This window comes from Pteropus alecto, unplaced genomic scaffold, assembly GCF_000325575.1.
Source record: "Pteropus alecto unplaced genomic scaffold, ASM32557v1 scaffold86, whole genome shotgun sequence".
NCBI classification, from domain to species: Eukaryota; Metazoa; Chordata; class Mammalia; order Chiroptera; family Pteropodidae; genus Pteropus; species Pteropus alecto.
In genome coordinates this window covers 12,051,887-12,072,948 of record NW_006442109.1, presented here as the reverse complement: position 1 = coordinate 12,072,948, position 21,062 = coordinate 12,051,887, and the positions used below count along the sequence as shown (strand labels likewise).

Below are 21,062 nucleotides of genomic sequence, written 5' to 3'. Positions count from 1 at the left end.
GCCTGCTGGAGTTATCTTGTGAAAAGGCTGCAAGAGGGAATTCAAGATGACTGAGACCTGGGCATGAGGACAAGGGAGCAAAGGAAGGAGAGAAAATGAGAATCAAAGAGGAAATGAGATAGAGGTTGGGAGTCAGAGAAAGAAAACTCCCATTCACCTCATAAAGGAATTGAGGTGTTTTTATAGATTAAAATTACAGTACAAGAGAAGACATTTGGAGATAGAACAGAGATCGACGGAATCAAATTATAATACTTGAACAATAAGGTATTGCCCGTCTTTCAGGCAAAATGAAACGGCAAGGTTTTGTAAAAAATATATTTTTTCCCTAACAACAGAAAGCATGTAACTTTGAAGTAACTTTTTTTTTTTTTTTTTGGCAAACGTATAATGTCAGAATTGTATTACATGGATCTTTATAACTGGCCTTGAGAGATGGATGCTATCTTGATATGTTAAAAAGTAACACAAAAGATGACAAATGGTGTCCTCAAAGAATTAATAGGAGTTCATAGTAAGAAAGTTCCTCTCACCTTTGAAGGCTCAGGTGGTACGGGTCAAAATTTTGAAAGATGCTACCACATAAACCTGAGTTGAGAGATCAAGCAGCCTTCCCAGCTGGAGGGGCCAGACTGAGCCACCACATGGTTCCTGCCCCATCAGGCCCACCGCCTGTCTGGATAGTTTGTCATGTAGTCGTGTGTCCACTAGAGGTTGAGCTTGGACCACAAAGCCTCCCCTGGCTGCTGCTGCTCTTTCTTAGAAACTCTGTGATTGTGCCAGGCTTGTTGTTTAAAAGGATTTGGGCTAGGGAAGGAGGTAGGAACGACGCCCATCTCAGTGACTATGAAAAGGCTGGAGTGGGGCCGAGTTGGTCCTGCCTAGGGGTGCTCAGGGGCAAGTCACAGGTCAAATCAGGCAGCATTGCAGTGCCGATTCCTCTGAGCTAGGAACACAGTGCAGCAAGGGTGGCAAACATTTTGAGTAGCCTCATGGTGTTTCTGGAATATCTCCAGGCTAGGTTCTTGGCCGGTCAGTCTTGACACTGGTGTCCAGTGTCTTGAGCTCGGCCTCAGCTGCATTGCTGTTTCTGAGGTAGCTGACTTGGGCCCTGACTGAGCGAGAGTCTCGCTTCAGTGCCCTGGGCCACCTCAGAACCGTTGCGCTCTGTGTGGCAGGGCTCAAATGCAGCAGCTCTTGGTACAGCCTCACTCTCTTGGAGTTCAGTGTGCATTCCTTGTGACCCCACACCTCATCCTGAAAGCCTGTAACATTTCCCGACAAACAGGCCTGAGACAGGCTACACATTCCGTCCCACCTCAATGGATGTGGAGTCATTTAAAAGGGTTTTCTTTTTTAAGCCCTTTAAAATAAAGGTCTTCAAATGCCACAGAGAGAGAGAGAGAGAGTCTTGTCATCTGGAGTGAGAGACGAGGTTGGGCAGGAGGGAGGCCTCTAACTCAAGAGGGACAAGGACAGTAGGTTAAAACTGCTGTTGTGAGAACTAAGACATTTTTGTCAGAGGAAGAGGAAAAATGAGAAACTAGCATGGTAGCTAGGTAGGGTACACAAGGTAAGTTCTTCTATGAACCAGGAGGAAAATACAGACTATCTTGATAATAAAAAGGTAGAATTTGACCATTTAAGCTACAATATACTCTTAAATTGAGGCCAAAATCTTGTCATTCTTTGGCACAAATTTACTACAAAGCTGTGTTCTCTGTGAATTTCTTCCTCCAAAACATTTGTCTTATCCATCATTTCTCAGTCACGATTTCCTTAACAGCCCTGTCCTCATGCCCTCTGGTGCCTGTGTGGGACCCACTTCTGGGTTCCTGGGACCACATGAACTCTCTGCAGAAGACTGTGACCAGGGGTGTGCACTGCATGGGGATTGTGCCCCCCTGTGGTTTTTCTGGGGAACTCCTCTAGCGACTGACCTACAGGACAGGGCTGGCTAGGCTGCTGCTCTCACCTCCCAGAGTGGAGCCTGAAGGCCCGGCCTCCACACTGCACCGCCTGAGCCTAGCATGTTGTCCATTGGCCCTGTCAGGACCTTCTGGCCTGAAAGGGGCCCCAGCCTGTTGTGTGCAATGTAGCATGGGCTTCGCTTGAACTGCCCTCTCTAGTGTCCAGCCCCAAATGCAAGCCAATAGCTTAAAAGTGAATAAAACCCTTTGGCTTCCAGTGGTATTAACACATGGTTCTCATGCTTTTCTCTGTGTGTGTTTTGTGTCTTGCTTGTTTTCTTTTTCCAGATGACTAAGTCGGTTACTAACCCGGAAGAGTTGGGAGGACTGGCTTCACAAATGACCAGTGACTATGGGCACCTGGCTCTCCAGGGCCAGATGGCAGCAGCCACGGCGGAACCAGAGGAGGTCTGCCACCTTAAGCCCCTGTTTTAAGAAGCCAACCCACCTGGGTGCCCACTCTCGGGGGATCTTCCATAGCTCAGCTCACTCCAAAAGACCCCAGCCTCATAGGCAGAATCAAGCTTAGTTCTCACTACTGTGCTGCCAGCCCCCAGGTTCAGACCCAGTAACCCCAGGCTGTGCTCAAGGCTCACTGTCCTTTGTGAGCCAACTGGCTGAGATCCGGGGACATCTGGGGAGGCGGGCTTTGAGACAGAAGGACTCTGTTTACAATATGCTGCCAGGTCACCTGTCCCCTGGCCCATCACCTGATGCCAAGGGCAGAACATCCACTGCCATCTACCTCTTGCTTTCTACTCACACGGAGCAAATTTCCCTTATTTTTTCGTTTTCCAAAGGCTCATAAAAGTGTTGGCAGAGCCTTGGATGGGGTTTAGCTGCCCCTCTCTTGAGAAACCACTGTGTAGTCTGCTTTTATGAAACAAAGTCTTGCCTGAATATTGTTGGCGCCTTTCTAAGAACTGGCCCAGGTCCCTACCCCTATACCCCTGTGGACTTCTCTTCATTATCTACCTGCCTTTCCTAAATTCACTTTCCTTACTGGCCCACGCAGACTTTGCCTCAGAATGCCTGCACCCACAAGAGTCTTAAATAGGCAAAAGTTTGGTCCCAAAGTCCACTTTCTAAGAGCTCCCATCTCTGATACCTCTGAGAAATCAAGTAGTCCTTGGGAAGCACACAGGATGGGTGGAACTCCGGGGTGTTTGACTGCATCTGTATCAGTGCAAACACACAGAAAGGGCCCAGTCCTCAGCTGCTACATGGGTCCTTAGAAAAATAGAGCTTAATAGGAAATAAAGAATAATGGAGTGGATTACAGGGACACTGGGAAGATGAAGGTAACTACATTCCGTGAAATTCAGCAAGCTGTTTATTGAGCACATACCCCATTTGCCACATTCCTAAATGGATCGGGCTGTCAAGGCAGAAGGTTGTGACTGGTCTTTCCTTCTCGCAATAACAGTCAGTGTCCTCAAGTTCCTCGGTGCTGCTATTTCTCCTGGGAGTCATGTCTAAGCATGTCTTTAAAAAGCCTCCCAGAGAAACTACAGATATGAAAGCCCCAAACAAAATCACTTTCTAACGTATGTTGTAACAATGCATGTAAATAGGAGTATTTTATATATATGTACTTGCATACATATATATGTAGCATGGGATGACTTAAGTTCTAACAGTGCCTGCATTTTGAGATTTTAGGATGGGTACTTAAGCTGCAGCATGAATAATTCTATTTACAATGAGTCTATTAAGTCACTACCAAGAAAGAAAAATTATCAGAGACCTACATCAGGATTTTGTTGATCCTTTATACAAGCCCATCATTTTTTTTAAAACAGACTCCCTGTTTTGGTATGTTATAGGAAGGAAAAATTTGAACAAAGGGAAGAAGTGTTTGGCTTTGCAGGGAAATTAAAAGAGACTGTGATTGCAAGGGATGTTTGGATCTGTCTCCAGAAATCTAAAAATGGAATCTATAACCATCTGCCTTGGTCAGTTTAAGTGCTGGCCTGCCCAAGTTGTTGAGTGAGGACCCAATAATCTGTTGGAGCCCTTTCCACATCTGAGTTCCACCCCATGTGTGAAACAGGCAGATTACCTTACTGCAACTCAGACCACTGAGGCAAAATAGAAATACCAAAGCAGCCAGGAAAGAAAATGTATTCTAAAGGCGCAACAACTAGTTACTTTAGTTATTCACCCTGCTTTGTAGCAGCTGACATTTTCATTAAGGTTTTCTCTTTTCTCCATCTTGGGATGTATTTTACATTCCAGACACAAGAGCAGCGTGACCTGGAGTGAAAAGGGGCAGAGAGAATATAAAATTACCAGTGGCTTACAAAGGAAAATTCTTTGTGTTCATTTGCCAGACAGATATTTGGGGGGAAACTGAGAGGGTTCGGAGACCCCTGAAGCAGTAGTTTTTTATTCCAAGACTGCGGAATTATTTGTATACCCAAGAGGGCCCCACATCGCAGTATGTGAAAATATTTATATCCAGGGCAAATAAGAAGCTGCTCCCCTTGCTGCAGTCCTGCAGCCTGCTGTGCCGAGTCAGCATTTCAGTCTCTTCCAGAATGTGACAATTACAGGAAAAGCCATAGCTCTGCCCTCTGAATATCAAGCAAGAGTTTTATCTTGCTTATTTTTCCACAGAAATTCGAAACTTTTGTTAACATCTCCGTGAAAACTTCTTTCTTCAGAAAAGTTAAAACCCTCAGGCAACTTTGCAATTTAAGATTAGTTTCCTCTTAAAAAAAAAAAAAATGCTGGTCCTGTGAGCTACAACTCCTATGTGTAAATGCTGAAGGAAAGATTTAGTGACTGCAGCTTTGTCTCTGAGTAAGCTCTGCTGTAACCACTGGTAATACTCGTGTCTTCAAAGCTGTCAGGAACATTTATCAAGAGCTTGTAGTGAGAACCAAAGCCCTTTTTCCCAAACGAGATGGGTGTCTACTCTCAAATTTTTTAAACTTTCCAAAGATATACTTTCTGTAGGTAGGAAAATGATACATTTCTTTTGCTGTACACACTCTTTAGTCCTTTTTTTTTTTTCCCTAAAGAGAAACTACAAAGTTTGTCATTTAACATCCATTATTGTCTTTTCAACTTTCACAAGCTCTCCTAGGCAAAGTATATTTGAACTCATTTTATATGTGATTGTTTTTAAAGCCTGGGAAAAACCTGTATGTTTAGTTTTAGTCAGTAAAGATGATCAGTATTTCTTAGACCACCACCCCACTTTGAAATTTGATCCAAAACCTCATAAAGACCAGGCTTCTAATTTCCCTCAAGGCGCAAAACCAGGATGCATTCTTCTCTATTTTACTTTTATTTGGGCAAGAAGGGAATTGAGGGTTTTTCTTGAGGTTCAAGTAATGCTTTACTAAAGCTGCCAATTTAAAACCCCACGTTTGATATCTGTAAGCAGCATTCCTTTATAATAAACACTAGTTGTGGTTGGATCACCATTGGGACTGGTCATATATGCTGAGAAGTTTTATGTTGCTTTGGGAAACTTAGCATTTTTAAAGTCCTTATCTATTTGAATAGTCGTAAAAATATATTCCCTTTCTAGCTGTTCCTCTGGCAGTACAAAATGTGCTGGGAAAGTGTAGTAGAGCAAATGATCGTTTTGATGATATGTTGATTCTGTTGTCCTCTTTCGTTCAATGCCGGAGCCATCCCACATGCCTATGGAAGAGAATAAGAGTATGAGAGTAGTTTGTCAAGTCCATACGCCAAGTCAGATGCTATGCTAGGTGCTGTCCTGTGTACCCTCAGCTACAGCATGTGAGACAATCATTTGTTCTCTCCATTTCACAGATGAGCAAACCAATGCTTAAGGAGCTTACATTGTCCAAGACCACACAGCTACCATAGTGTTGGAGCCATTTGAAATAACTTTTGGGAATAAGTGAAGTTTCAAGTAACTTAGGAAGTAACTATGTGGAAGTCAGAAGTTGAAACCAGCTTTGTTGGGCAAGCCTTGCTTTTTCTCCTGCACCAAGCTGCCTCTTTTCACGACAGTGAACGTTCTACTTTCTGAGATGTTTTCACATAGACCTTTCATTCTGTCATTCATTTGGCCTTGGGAAGTGGGCAGGGCAGGTTCTCTCCCTCCTGTGTCTTCAGTGAAGGAACAAAGGCCCCAGGAGGTTGGCAGGCTCACCCAGAGAGTCCAGTAGCTAGGAAAAGGCAGATTGGAAACAAGATTCCTGGTTCTTTCTGCTCCCCCACGGGACCCACAAGGGTGAAAGGTTGAGAGCTGAAGTGGGGCTGGGGTCGGGATCCTGAGATCCCTTCCTTTCTGTTACATTTAGCCCTCAGCCTGTGAAAATAAGTGAGTGAAGCCCATTTCAACTTGTCCTTTTTAATACTACATCCTTCCTGCATGCCGTCCACATAGGATCGCACACAGACAAGAATATAGGAGGTTTGCATGGCCAAACCTCAAGGGGGTCTCCAGGCACCTAGAAGGTAACAGTGTGACCTAACACAGACCCAACTGCCAGGGCCAAGCCCTGGGTTGTCTAAGAACCCCAAGGGTTTTTGCAGTTCCCTTATTTGAGTCTCATCCCTTTGCTTTCTGGTGCTACTCTTCCTTGGTGCTTCCCAACTGGAATCTCATCCCTAATGACATTGTACCAGCTCTCCGCTGTTACGTTTCAAGACTTTTGCTACATGCATGATGTCACCTCCAAGAAAGCAGATGAGCACCAGGACCTTGGGGTGTTTTTATAATGTGGTCCTTTGAGAGGGAGGTCAAGGGAGCCTGAGTGTGTGTCACTGAGGATGTGTTCTCACCGTTTAGCATGTCTGCCCACAGGTTTCAGCTGCGAGGCAGCTCCCTCCCACCCCCAGGGAGATTTGGGAGTGACTTAAGAGGCCTGTGCTTGTCCCTGTGCCCTGTCATTCTGTAAACTGAAAGCTCAGGCTTGGCTCCCTGCAGGGAGAAGGATTGGGATGGGAGCTGTTCATAGCACAATGGTTTTAAACCGTATTCTTCAGAACTCTGACCCAGGGAGGGGCTTTGAAAGTTCTGCATGTTTGCCTCAATTCTCACTTTTTAAACATAATTGGACTATTTTTAAAACTGTCAGGAAAAGTTGCATGTACTCTTGAACGTATTCTAGGATAAATGGTAACCCATTAGGAGCTGCCAGTGGGTGGTTTGCACAGGCCTCCCCGGCTGATGCAGCTCTGCCCTGCCAGCTGTGGTCAGGAAACTGAGAAAACGGCTTCTGTTTGCTTTATTTACACACATAACAGGATTTTCACAACACTGTGCAACCAAAGCAAAATACAGAAATGAGCTGGCGGCCGAGGCTGTAACTGGCCTTCATAACCCCGACTTTTAAACTTGGGTTCACTCAGTCTCATTGTTGCCTTTTTATTGAGTCAAGGATATATATTTTAACTCATAAAGGAAAAGTATCCTAATAATAAATTATTTCTATTTTACATGTTGAGGTACCATGAGAGCTTTTATTTGGCGGGGCTGGGGATAGAGAGCTCTCCTGTTAAGTGGCCAAAAAAAAGAAGTTTGAAAAGCACTGATCTAATGGGTAGAGCACTGTGCTGGTATTAGAGACCTGGATTTCCCAGGGACTGGCTCCTAATGGGTTACCATTTATCCTAGAATACGGATCTTGGGCCACTCACATCACATCTCCAGGCCTCAGTCTCTTCATCTGTAAATGGGCAGGTTGAACTTGTTTTTATTTTGAAATTCTATGACTTTCTCCATTTGCCCCGTACCTTACTTTCCCACCAGCACCTGTCATTTAGAAATTTGTGGTCATCTTCAAAAGCAGAGCTCTTGCTTTTGGATTGGCTCTGATCTTTCACTACTTAGGGTTAAACTATATGAATCTGAAAAGCCTCGAGAGCCAGGTTGAATTTAAAACTTGAATGGGGGCATCCCCCTGCTTCACCTTGGGCTTGCGCTAAAGCAACAAACATGACAAGCAAATAGCTATATTTAAATGGCTTTACCACTGCGTGGGCTGAATTCAAGTGCCTCTCCCCTCCTCAGTGGCAGCTTTGCTGCTGCACTAGTCCAGATCTGTTAGCCGAGCTGCCAGGTTGTGTAATCCTGGGGGTGCCGCTCCTGCTGTGTTTTATGTGGAGATGTTCAACAAGAATCCCTGACTGTGAAGGTTTTGCAGCCCCCTGTGTACAATGGAAGACACCCCAAGAGCAGAAGGTCGACTTTCTGGATGAGAATTTTCTATTAAATGGATTTAAGCATCCTTTGGACCTTGGGGGGTTAAGGGAATTACCTTTTTCCCTAAAAGCAGTATTTCAATAATAGGAGTTGACCTTTGCAGCCCCCATCACTCCCCAGTCACCCTTCCTTAAAACCTTGACTAATGGGATGATATTAGAAGACAGCATCCAGGTGGCCCAAATCTTCCAGGTATTATCTTAATACCTGAGGTTATTGAGTAACTCTTCATGATAGATGCTGGAAGGATAAGCCACAGCTTCTTGCTATGGTGGTTTCTTGAAAACAACTAAAGCTGAAAGGGTTCATTTGTTTTTAGTTGTTTATCTGGGCGGGAGGGCAGATTATTCAGGCAGCTGTATCGATCAAACCCAAATGAAAATTGATGTGAAACAGCCAGAGGAATGGAAACTCTGGGAAGTGGCAATGGAATTTATTGCACCTTAAAGTGACAGCTGGCAGTTTATCCGCAGTAGAGCTCATTTGGCCTCTTTTAGCAAAGTACTTTCTATAATCCCACAAGCCAGGGGTCATTAAAAGAATGCGTGCCTGCTGAGCTGTGGAAACCTCAAACCGGGCTTAATAGAAAGGAAGCCTGGGCCCAGAAAGGCCACTCCCCACTGGGTACAGCTGGGGGTGGGGGGAGGTGTTCCGGTCAGGAAATATACTAATTTACAAGAATCTGAACACTTTACAATATGCCTAATACTTAAGCCGTATATTTTGAACTTTTTATTACCTTCTAGGGATGTTGTGAGGAATGAATGAAATTAAATGCATTACCTGCTTAGAAGAGGCCCTGACACACAGTAGGGGCTCAATAAATGCTTATGAGGGAATAACAGTTATCCAGCAGAGCTCATCTAATGGACGTTCTGATCAAGTGGTGCAGGATACAAATAAGCAATACTCCAGTAAAGACAGCAAGTATCAGGCATTATGCTAAGATGATGGGGTACAGTCTTGCTTACTGGGGACTGTGGGCATTTTACATTCTAAAAAGGGAATCAAAATCAACCAAATTCCATACTTCACCGAGCACAGACTCCGAATAGCAGTGGAATTTTCCTAGCCAGGCTCCCATAGGACGTAAGAAAGTTTCCACATAAGGAGGACCTCGATGGCTGGGTCCGTCACGCTTGTCCTTCTCCACCCCGGGCTGCTTCCACAGATCGGCTTCCAGATTCGCACTCGTGTGCAAGACCTGGGCCACGGCTGCATCTTCCTGGTCCAGAAGGCGGGGGCCCTCCAGGTGTGCCCCACCGACAGCTACACCAAGAGGGAGCTCATCGAGTGTGCCCGCACAGTCACAGAGAAGGTAAGGAGCAGCCCTGGGGTCAGACGCAGCCACAGTGCCCACTGTGACCAGGGCTAAGCACAGGGAACAGCCAAGGCAGGTCTGGTCATCTTCTCTCCTGCCCAGGGACTGGGCATATCAGGGAGCTGAGGGTGACCCATAAGCCCTGAGAAATTGAAAGCATGAGAGGGACTGTCTCACAAAGGCCAGGTCTACCTCCAAGGGCTCTCCTGCAGACAGCCTGGACAGAGCCTATCAAAGTCAGGATCTGCACCAGGAGCTCCTCCCTGCAACCCCTTTGACACTTTTGCCCTTTGGGCTTCCTTCTCCAGGGGAGTGGGTGGGGACTCCAAAATGCTGTGGGCTGAGTAAGAAGGACCTGAAGTCTCTCTCCTGTAACCTCTTTATTTCCAGATGAGTTGGTGAAGTGGGGGAGGGTTAAGCGCCTGTCGGAGGTCATGTGGCTCCTTGGTGCGAGAGCAGGGGCATGCATGGCCTTTTTCGACTCCCACAGCAGCTGTTTGTAGAGTCACATAGTGTAGTAGATGGGGCTCCAGTATCTCAGCTAAGTGACTTCACCTTTCTAAGCCTCGGTTTCCTCATCTGTAAAATGAAGATGAAGAAACATCGTTCCTGGCCCATAGGATTGTGCAGATTAAATGTGGTGGTGTGTGTGCAAGTGCTCGGTACAGTGCCAGACACAGTTCAACGTTTAAGAAACACCAGCTGCTGTTATGTGTAAACTGTCTTCCAACTCTGCTCTCCCGGGAAGTTTTCCCTGGTTAACAATGCCCCATTCTGAACGTCCCTTATTCCCAGTATCTCCTTTACTCTCCCGCAGCATGCTGATCTTTTGCTTTGCTTATTTCTCTGAGTAAATTTTCAGGGCAGCTGTTTTACAGGCCACTAGACGTGCAGGCTGAAGCATCCATGCTTGGCTGGCTTTCCCTCTCCTTCACTTGGGTTCTTAGGACATAGAGCTCTGCACTGTTAGAAGCTTGGCAACAGGAATCAAGGGATGAGTGGGGGACCCCTCACCTGGAAGCTGCCCTACAGAGGCTGCTCTGTACGTGGCTCCTCGCCCAGGCCGAGCCGTGGTCTGGCCATCTCCCACAGCCCACAGGACTGTCCAGGCCTCTCGGGACTCCATAGACAAGGAAATAAATCTCTCAGCTTGAGGAAGGCACTCTCCCTCCTTTCAAAGCCCTTCCTTGTTCTTAAAGTTCCTCTTGCCAAGTGTCCCCGTAGGAAACCTTGTAGCAGGAGCCCAGGGCAAAGGTGGAGGAGCCTGGGTGAGCCTGGACAAGCAATGTGACCTTCCTGAGCTGGCCTGGGTCTTACTGCTTCTCCCAGGAGAGGAGCCCTGAGTTAGGAACCTGGAGAAGGATCAAAGGCAGTACAGCGGCTCGTTCAGAGCAACTAGTCTTTTGGGCAGTTTCTTACTAAAGGTCCCTACTCCTCTAATCTCCTGCAGTCCCATCGTCACCTGGGGTGGCTTTCTTACACGTCTTGGTTGTGTCTGTGTGACTCCCCCGACCATGAGCCCTTTGTTCACTTTTTTGTCCTCATCCTCTAGTGACTAGTAGATGCTCAGTAAACACCTGCTGACTTTTCACAGTGGAGGTAGGGGGACACTTTCTGGATTCTTTCTTTCACTCTGACCAAGAAAGTCCCTCCCAGACTTCTGATTACTTGTCTTGGCCTCTGTCACCTGCCCTCTGGGTATTCTTTCCAGAAACTGGATCCCTCATTTCCAGGCCAGCTTTGTGCTAGCCTGACTCATCTTTTCCTGGTGGGACATAGTGCCTTTTAACTTGGGAAATAGTTGCTTTGGAGCTGGTCTTGGGACATGGCGAGTGCTCAGGAAACAGGCTCTCTGCCTCTCTTGCCTGGCTTTGTTCACAGCCTCTTCTACGATCTGAGCAGCATAGGAGGAAGAAAGCATTCAAAGTCTGTGCCACTCACTGATGCTGCAACTCCCCTGATCTGGTCAGAATGTTTTTAAAAAATGCATTCACGAAATGTTTTCAGATCCTACTTTGGGTCAGCCATAGTCAAGGATGGTGGGTGTGTGTACACTGGGGACATAGTGCCTTTTAACTTGGGAAATAGTTGCTATGGAGCTGGTCTTGGGACATGGCGGGTGCTCAGGAAACAGGCTCTCTGCCCCTCTTGCCTGGCTTTGTTCACAGCCTCTTCTCCGATCTGAGCGGCATAAGAGGAAGAAAGCGTTCAAAGTCTGTGCCTCTCACTGATGCTGCAACTCCCCCGTCCTGGTCAGAATGTTTTTAAAAAATGCATTCACGACATGTTTTCAGACCCTACTTTGTGTCAGCCATAGTCAAGGATGGTGGGTGTACGTACACTAGGATTAATATGATGGCTCCTGGCCTCACATTACTCCTAGCCAGATGCATGCTGTTTATAACCTGTGGTAAACAGGCCATCCTGAGGGCAGGAATAGAGTGTGGTAGAATCCTTGGGTGATCCAGTCATCTCTCTGGAAGAGAAAAGTGGGGAAGGCATCCCAGTGGGGCCTTTGAGCTGGCTCTTGCAGGATGAGTAGGTCAGTGGCTGGAGAAGGGAGAGAGGGGGAGCATTGAAGGCAGAGGGCAGACCCACCAGGAGTGGGGGGAATCAGGGCTTTTGGAGAAGTAAGGAGCTGGCAAGAATGGAGTCAGAGGCTAGAGAAGTTGAACCTGGTTCAACTCGTCTCCACAGCCCGGGGAGAACTGCACACAGGGATGGGGTGGGGTCACATTTGTGTTAGGAGAGGCCCCAGGAGCAGTGAGGTTGCACTGGAGGGAAATGGCAGGTGGCAGTGTAGAGTTTCCAATGTGGAAGACACCGGAACACACACCTTAGCCAACCTGCTTGACTCTCAGGTCACTGGAGTTATTTTTGGTGGCGGGTGATGGCTCAAAGGAGTGTTGGGGTGGAGAGGTAACATACAGTGATCCCCTCTGGACTCCAGACCCTCCGGAGTCCACTGCGGAGAATTTCTAATCAAGAGGCCACCAGGAGAGGGCATGATGAGTGTTAGCAGATAGGGCTCTTCAGAAAACCTGATCGAAGGAGACAGAAATGGCCACACCTTTCACAGGAGCCTTATCCTTTATCCCACCTTGTGGTTTCAGAAACCTAATAATAATTTTAAAATAGCATTTACCCCCCTACCAAACACTCCCGCCAAGTGCCACACTAGACATTAGACATAACATTTTCCTGCAGTCAGTCCTCCCAGCAACCTGATAGACAAAAATCAATAGCCCCACTTTACAGATGAGGAAACAGACTTAGATGAAACCTGCTGCCCAAGGTCAAGTAGCCAGCAAATGACAAAGCCAGTGTTCAGACTGAGGCTCTTGACCCTAAACTGTGCTGTTAACCCCAAAGCTGCATCAACTCCTGTTTTCAGAGTCCTTGCACGTTTGGATTACATTTCCTCTGCTTCCTCGCTCCCCTTGACAATCTCTCTCTGCCTGCAGGTGTCTTTGGTGCTGTCAGCTCTCCAAGCTGGGAACAAGGGGACCCAGGCATGTATCACAGCCGCCACTGCTGTGTCCGGGATCATTGCTGACCTGGACACCACCATCATGTTTGCGACTGCAGGGACCCTGAATGCAGAGAACAACGAGACCTTCGCAGACCACAGGTATGGGGCTCCCGAACAAAGGAGCTGTCCGGCTGGACTTTGGAGATGCCACCTGGGAACCAGAAATATGCTCATCTGTTTTGATTTCAACAAGATGCTCAAATGCAGAAAGCGAACCACATAATCCAAATAAGCCCCTTTTGCCAACTGTCAACACGGAATTTGTGCTCCAGCTTTGCCTCTCTCAGCCTAAATCTAGCCTCCTCTGCAGAGGATGGCTTTTGATCTTTCACTTTCCAAGCTGCAGAACTGTGTCTCTGATTTGCTCACCAACCCCGCAGGATTGGGAGCAGCCACAGCAAGCACAGTGAGCTCCTCCCTGTTTTGGGGAGCAGGGCTCCAAGCCTGCTGTCTCTCCTGGGCTGGCTCTTCAGGCCCCACTCAGAAGGCTGGTGCCAGGGTCTCCGTTTGATGCTGGGGACCACGCATATCCTCATCATGTGACCAGCACCCTCGTCTTCTCTCTTCAGTCCCAGGGCTGGCCTGGGAAGAGATTCCCAGTGCCTGGCCACCTGTTCCAGGACCCAACCTGATGTGGGCTCTGATGTACTGGGAGGGTCCCCTGACTCATGTGTTCTCACAGCTCCCTAAAGCTGTGAAATATTCTTAGGGAGAATGGGAACCACAGGAAAGAAGCTGACCTCTCGTTTGGCTACGGGCTGGGGGAAGGGGACCAAATGGGTGGATCTGAATCTTTAATTGAAATGTTACTAGTAATTGACTATGTAAATACTAGGCTGACTTTCCTCTCGTCTCTGTTTCCCCAGTAAGAGGGGAAATGCATTGCCTCTCTTCGAAGCCCTTTAACAAAAAGCCCCCTATGAGGGGTTTCTCTTCCTCCCAACTACTAGTAACCAAGCTTTGCCCTTTGTTTCTCCCTCTCCCATCGGCCTCCTTCTTCCTCAGGGAGAATATTCTGAAGACAGCCAAGGCCTTGGTGGAAGACACAAAACTGCTGGTGTCGGGGGCTGCGTCCACTCCAGACAAGCTGGCCCAGGCAGCTCAGTCCTCAGCAGCCACCATCACCCAGCTTGCCGAGGTGGTCAAGCTGGGGGCAGCCAGCCTGGGCTCTGACGACCCCGAGACCCAGGTACGGATGTGCCTGGGGAACGATCCTCGTAATTCCACAAACACTGTACGCCAGGCCTCAGAAGAAGCCAAAGGAAAAGTAGGAGTTTTGACCAGCCTGGGCTCTGACGACCCCGAGACCCAGGTACAGGTGTGCCTGGGGAACGATCTTCGTAATTCCACAGGAATTACGGAAAAGTAGGAGTTTTGGAGTAAACAATGTGTGCGTTGAGTGTGTCCGTGGTTTGGGGACTGGTAGGAGGCTGTTATCCAAGCCAAATAGTGGCAGGGACCATAATGGTGGCCATGGGGATGGGAGACAAGCCAGCAGGTTTGAGAGAAGTCTGTAAGGAAGACTCAGCCTGGCATAGTGAAAGATTGAACACAGGGACCATTTGGAGACGAGGGAGAGGAAGGAGACAAGGACAGCTCCACTTTTCAGGCTCTGTCAGTGAAATGACGGTGGCTCAACACAGGAAGCTAGAGCTCCCTGGACGGGGAGCCGGCTTGGGCAGGGAGATAAAGCTGAGTTCAGGTTGGAAGATGCTAAACGAGAAGTGGCAAAGACACACGTAGGTACAACTAGTGAGTGGGCATAAGCCTACTCAGGTGCGGGGATGTTACCATACAGACCGCAACTGTGACCACAGGAGAGGAAAAGTGTGGAGTGAGAGAAGGGGCATGGTTCAAGGCAGAGCCCTGAGGAATGCACTATTTAAGAGCATTTCAAGAGGGAGATGCCTAAGGTGATTGAGAAGCAGGTGCAGCTGGTAGGAAGAAAGCCAGGGGACCTCTAGGAGGGAGTCTTTTAACCGAGCAATCCCAAACCTTTATGGCACCGGTGCTCCTATGAGAATCTAATACCTGATGATCTGAGGTGGAGCCGAGGTGGTGATGCTAGTGCTGGCCCCCCACTCACCTCCTGCTGTGCGGCCTCATTCCTAACAGGCCACGGACCAGTATCGGTCTGCAGCCCAGGGCAGGAGTCGGGGACCCCTGTTTTAACCCACCAGAGATGGCTGAAAAGTCAAGAAAGATGAAGGTCAGAGAGCTGGCCACTGGCCCAAGTGCCGTGGAGAGCAGTGGTGACCCCAAACAGGGCTGTTTGGAGAGGCAGGGCAGCTTGGTGAGGATGAAGAAATGAGGCCAGCACCCACAGACACCCTACTTGAAAAGTCTGGAGCAGGGAAGGGCTCCATACTCCTATACTCTGCTTCCAATTCAGCAGTTTCATTGAAGTTATCTGCCTTTTCCTTGGTCCCCTGACCTAGACGGTTAACTCTTCAAGGATAGTAACCACGGCTTAGTAATCTTTGAAACCTAAGTGCCCAACCCAGCTCCCAGAACATAGGTGCCCCACAAATTTATGTTCAGCTGTTGAACTAACAGCCAACCAGGGCCATGAATAACGGATTCTACCTATTCCCTAGTGCAAAACTTGAAAATTCCTCTTTTCTCTCTATCCCAGCACCATCGGATGGTAAACACTGTTGTTTTTGCTGCTGAAACTATACTCTGTAAACTAGTCTACTTGTCCCATTTGGACAAAATTGGATAGAAAGCCCCCTGCCATTCAGTGCCTCGGTCTATCACAGCTACCATTCTGGTTAACGTAAGAACTCCAGCTTTGCTCCCATGACCTCCCCTTCCTGACATCCCCTGGTGGAGCAGAGCTCAGTGAGGTGACTCTGTGCTCCCGCTGGATTTCTCTTTGATGATATAAGAGCTCAGATTGGCTGCCCTCTGCAGTTCAAAGTCTTCACAGAAATCTCTGCCTGCCGTGCTGCTGTTGTCCCCACGGAGGAAGGAAAAACTTCAAAACGCATCAGTGGGAACCCACACTCCCTGAGTCTCGGAGCTGCAGGATGAGAGCTGCTGACTGAGAGACCCAGGCGCCCCCAGCCTGCCCATGGGCTGTATGTTCTTATGAGGCCAGTAGGTGACCCTTGGGGCCCACTCACCTGGGCTCAATGTTCTCTTTCAGGTGGTGTTGATCAACGCCATCAAAGACGTGGCCAAGGCCCTTTCAGATCTCATTGGTGCTACCAAGGGAGCTGCCAGCAAGCCCGCTGATGACCCCTCCATGTACCAGCTCAAGGGGGCTGCCAAGGTAGTGTGGAGCCCCAACTAGGGGTGAGCATGCCGGGAGAGTGCTGGAGAGAGAGAAGCACACACGAAAATATTGACAGAATGCACATCTGAGCTCCTTTCTCATTTAAAGGTGTTTTTACTCATGGCATTACATCTGGAACTAAAGGAGAAGGGGGTAAATCTCAGTGCATGTTTTCTCTTGGCCTTTCTGCCTGTGCAGGTGATGGTGACCAATGTCACCTCCCTCCTCAAGACTGTGAAGGCAGTGGAAGATGAGGCCACCCGGGGCACACGGGCGCTTGAGGCCACAATCGAGTACATGAAGCAGGAGCTCACGGTAAGGAGCCAGGAGTCACCTCCCTTGGGCACTCGTGTCCAACAGCTGACCCCCAGGCTTCCATGAGATTGTTAGCATAAAGAGGTTTTACCCGGAGCACCTGAACAAGGGAGGCCCACTCACCTGCCTGCCTGAGATCTCACGTGTAACTGACCACCCCAGAGTTTGGTCAGGATCGATTTGTAATTATAATTAAGGAATCAATTGAAATGTATCACTTAGGACTATTCGGGTTTAATTCCAGTAAAATTGCAGCATGAAACCAAAGCATTACAGAAGATCCTTGGCAAAGGAAAAAGTCAGTATGGCTATTGTGTTCACCCTGAGCTTCAATCATGTGTACAGTGTGTGACCACACACAGCCCTCTTGGTTTTCATTGCTATCGGCACCACTCCACACTGCTGCACTTGTGTGGATTTTGAGTCTGAGATTCACCATTGGAAAAACCTTGATGCCTTCACTTCCCCTGTAAAATCCAGCTCCCTTCTGTTTGAGGTGTCTGATCTCAGAGGAGTCACCATGTGTTCTTTTTTGCCCTGTTCCAGTGCTGTAGAGAGAGGGCATTCTGGTGCTACTGTTTTTTGATCCCATGACAATCGTGGATTGACTCATCCTAATTCCTGAAATAGAAATATGCCGAAAATGAGTGGTTTCAAACTGAGATTTCTTTCCAATAGGAGGCCTAATTACAGACTCACCTTCTTTTTGGAGGGCTGAGTAAAGGACTGGCCTTTGCTGCCAGTTGTTATGCATTTTTAGAGGGTCATCATCTTTAGAGGGTCATCTTTAGAAGGCCACAAAGCCCTGAGGCTGAGCAGTGGAAATGAGCAGTCCTGTTGGGTTTCGGTGATGGAGCCTTGTGTTCTCTTCTTCTGTTTTTAACGAATCCAGCCTTGCTTGATGTTGTGCTTAATTCTCCCACAGAGGAGAAACTAAGGAATATAGGTGGTGTCCTCAAGCACTGCTGCTCAGCACTCACCTGCCACACAGGCTAGAGGTCTCCTACCAAAGTCTGGGCACATGTTCTGACAGGTGTGGGTGGGCTTAATGGTGGCAATGGAAGAGAAGGTTTGAAATTTGGAGTTTTCCTTAGAAATTGCAGAACGTGGTCCATCTACATACACCACGTGATTTAGAAGTAATCCAGATTATGTGTTTCCATGGATATAAGATGTTTCCAAAAGAGCATGAGCCACAAGGGCCACATCAGTGTGGAAGGCTCTGTGCACGTGGCCTTCATTCCACTGCAGCATTCAGGGATGGGGCTGGGATTTGGAGTCCTGGGCTACTTAATTGCAGCTGCCCCTTTTTAGGGGAATAGCGATGTTTGACACTAGTTGACACATGGCAGGGATGCTGGCTGGATCCTTCCTCAGGAAAGGCTTCTCTGCTGAAACATGGCTGCCTAGGGCTAAACACAGAGCAGCCCCAACTGGTTAGGGAGTCGTTGCCACATTCAGCACACAACCAGGGCATCAGTCACTCATGCTAGAGAGGCAAGACAGATTGGGCTTGAAGCATATACGGCTGGCTTAACAGGTAGAACTTTAAAGTGGGACATTCACTTACCATGCTTAATTTATTTCAGCTTCTCTAAAGGGGTGTGTGTGTGTGTGTGTGTGTGTGTGTTAAATAATTCACAGTGTCACTGTGGTGCACTCCACATGAACGCCTCCACACAATTATGCAGTTACATTTGTAAGACAGGCTAAGAATAGAAGAAACCGAATGCTTGCTTCATTTCCCCCAGCCCCACACCCCTTTAAAGAGAGAGGTGAGCCCAGAGTGGTTTATCCAGGTCAGTCCTGCCCTGGAACCAGCATCAAGAATGCAGAGTTTCTGGGAACTGATGAAGCTCCATCAGGGATGGGGCAAGAGAACAAGAAGCCACAGAACCACCCTGGGATGGATGATTTACAAATATTGAGTATCCATTTCTGCAGACAAATGGGTAAATGCTATACATATGCCTCTCTTACCACGCTGTTCCCATGAATGCTGAGTATAGATGTGCAAGACTTATCCATGCTAGAATCTTGAAACAAGAATGACATTACTGTACTTAAATTTCTCATTTCCTGCCATTTGACAGTTTCTTCCTGTTGCCAGCTTGGTTTTCAGATACTGAGCTGCAGCCTGGTCAGAGAAGAATAAATTGTTTTTGTCATTACTTTTTTTTTTCCTAACCTCTTCTATTTCTAACTTCTAGGTGTTCCAGTCAAAAGAAGTACCTGAAAAGACATCATCACCTGAAGAATCGATAAGGATGACAAAAGGCATCACCATGGCAACAGCCAAAGCAGTAGCAGCTGGGAACTCTTGCAGACAGGAAGATGTTATCGCCACAGCCAATCTGAGCCGGAAAGCCGTGTCTGATATGTTGACGGCTTGCAAGGTAAAGGCTATGGCGTTGTTTTGGATGGACACATAGGTCTCTGTCATGATTGAGTTTAGTTTAGTCTGGGTTTGTAGACAGGAGCAGCTCAGTACCTTACACTGTATAGTAAAGTACGTGCTGAAGGCGTGTGTACATCAGTCCACGGGAAAGGACTCCATGGGGTAGTGTTTGGACTCCATGTTCTGTGTTTGAGAGGGAATGGAGTTGCCCTGCTGACTTTGCCCTTTCTTCCTTCTACTTTATCAGTAAGTAGGATGCCTTCTTATGGAGAGTGTGGCACTGACCACTCTGAGCAGTGAGGAGGGACTGTGGCATTTTGTCCCAGGCCCTCCAAGTGAAAACCACATCCCTCATCTGTTCGTACCCTTTCCTGCTCCATAGGTTGTCCATTCTGTGCTAGAAGGGATGTTGCCATAATTGCTCTCTGTGCCAGACGTTTTGAAGAAACTCTTCTGATGCTTGGGTAGATAGATGGGCAGCTGCCTTGAGCCCCTGTGTGGTGAGGGAGCTGGGAGACCTGAGCTTTACCACCTGCACTTTATTTTTTTTCTGTTAAGAGAGTGAGCCATAAGAGCCTTTTATCCCCTCTATGCATTGAGCATCCCCAGACTTTGACCCTTCTAGGGAAAGCCTTGCCCCAAGCACTTTGACATCTGCTCAGTGATTGATTTATGATCCTGCTGCCATGGTGAGTAGATGGGGATGAACCACAGAAGTTGAAAGCTGGCCATTGCAGCTAGCGCAGCTTGGGATCTGAGGGAATAGGACCACACTCTGTGGAGAAGTGCATTCTAGGGGCAGCTGGTGCAAGGTTCAACTGATGGCTTTTCAGGGGTTCCTTAGAGGAGTACAATAGGTTTGAGGTAACTGGCTACAGGGCAGGGAGAGTTGGCCAGGACGAAAGAATAGGTGTGCAAAGGCCTGGTATGGGAAACAGCACTATTTACTGGTCTCCTGGGTGTAGTAGAGGGGTGCAGGGAGGGTGGAGAGAAGAGGGTGGCAAAGTGGGTAGGGCCACTTTCATTAGGGACTTTGTGTTCTGGAACAGGTTGTTTAGACTCTCTCCTGAGGCCACAAGTATTGCCATTTTGATGTGCTTAATGGAATCTGCCTGCCAGAAGTGATAACTCCCAAAGGGTTACAGTCCAAGAATAGTACTTGCCTAGCAAGATGTGGCCCAAATGCCATCATTGTGTATATGCAGGATACCTCATAGTTTTGGAAGGGTTGTCATGTATGTTCTCATTTGATCCCAGATGGGAAGAGCAAGATGAATTATTCTAATTTGATGGATGATTAAACAGCTTTGGAGAGATCAAGTGGCATAGCCAAAGTCACACAGCTATTTACTTTCAGAACCAGAACTGAAACTAGGTCTTCTGAGTTCACTGTCTGTTTCTGCTGCCATCCATGGCCTCCCAGCCATACTGCTCAAGGTCACTGTGGTTGATGAGTGACAGGCACATTGTCCCCATGTTATAGACCTGAAATGAAAAGTAGAAATTAAATAGGAAGAAAATGATTAAGATAAAAATAAATGGCAGGCAGCTCAGATTTTCAAGTCTCTTCCTTAACACATATTCCCCTGTTTGCAGGGGAGGAGGTTAAGGATTTTAAAGGACAGGTGCCATTGGCCAGCCTCAGTTCCTCCCTGTTTTCACACCCCTGGATCAGGCCTTCCTGATTTTGCAGGACAAAATAACAGCCAGAGATTTATACACCAAAGCTAGACTTGATGACAAGTGTCATTGCTGAGCCCTGAGACTCCCATTAGGATATTTAGCAGACTGATCGATATTTACATTTCCTTTGCTCTCCTGTATTTACACCTTTTTACAGAACAGAAGTGAGGTGCATGCAATAAAGAATATGTAGAATATCAGGGATGTTGAATGGTGAATCAAGAAGGAACCCTTATTTGCCAAGCAGAGGCCCAAGATGCTATATGTGGTCGAGAACGATAGCCAGGACAAAATGGGCATGCAGTAGGTTACAGACCGGTTTATTTGATCAGAAAGGAAGGATTATACTAATTTTCAGGTGGAGACAGGA

General features: G+C 47.5%; 1 protein-coding gene across 1 annotated transcript in view; it reads left to right on the top strand.

Moving 5' to 3' along the window:
* TLN2 (talin 2) overlaps positions 1-21,062 on the top strand; it is a 397,436-nt gene that overhangs the window by 341,000 nt on the left and 35,374 nt on the right. The window contains exons 46-52 of the mRNA XM_025038744.1: positions 2,259-2,378; positions 9,335-9,481; positions 12,949-13,115; positions 14,022-14,205; positions 16,168-16,293; positions 16,495-16,611; positions 18,822-19,007. Coding sequence (XP_024894512.1) covers positions 2,259-2,378; positions 9,335-9,481; positions 12,949-13,115; positions 14,022-14,205; positions 16,168-16,293; positions 16,495-16,611; positions 18,822-19,007 — 1,047 coding nt within the window. The remainder of the gene's footprint in view (positions 1-2,258; positions 2,379-9,334; positions 9,482-12,948; positions 13,116-14,021; positions 14,206-16,167; positions 16,294-16,494; positions 16,612-18,821; positions 19,008-21,062) is intronic.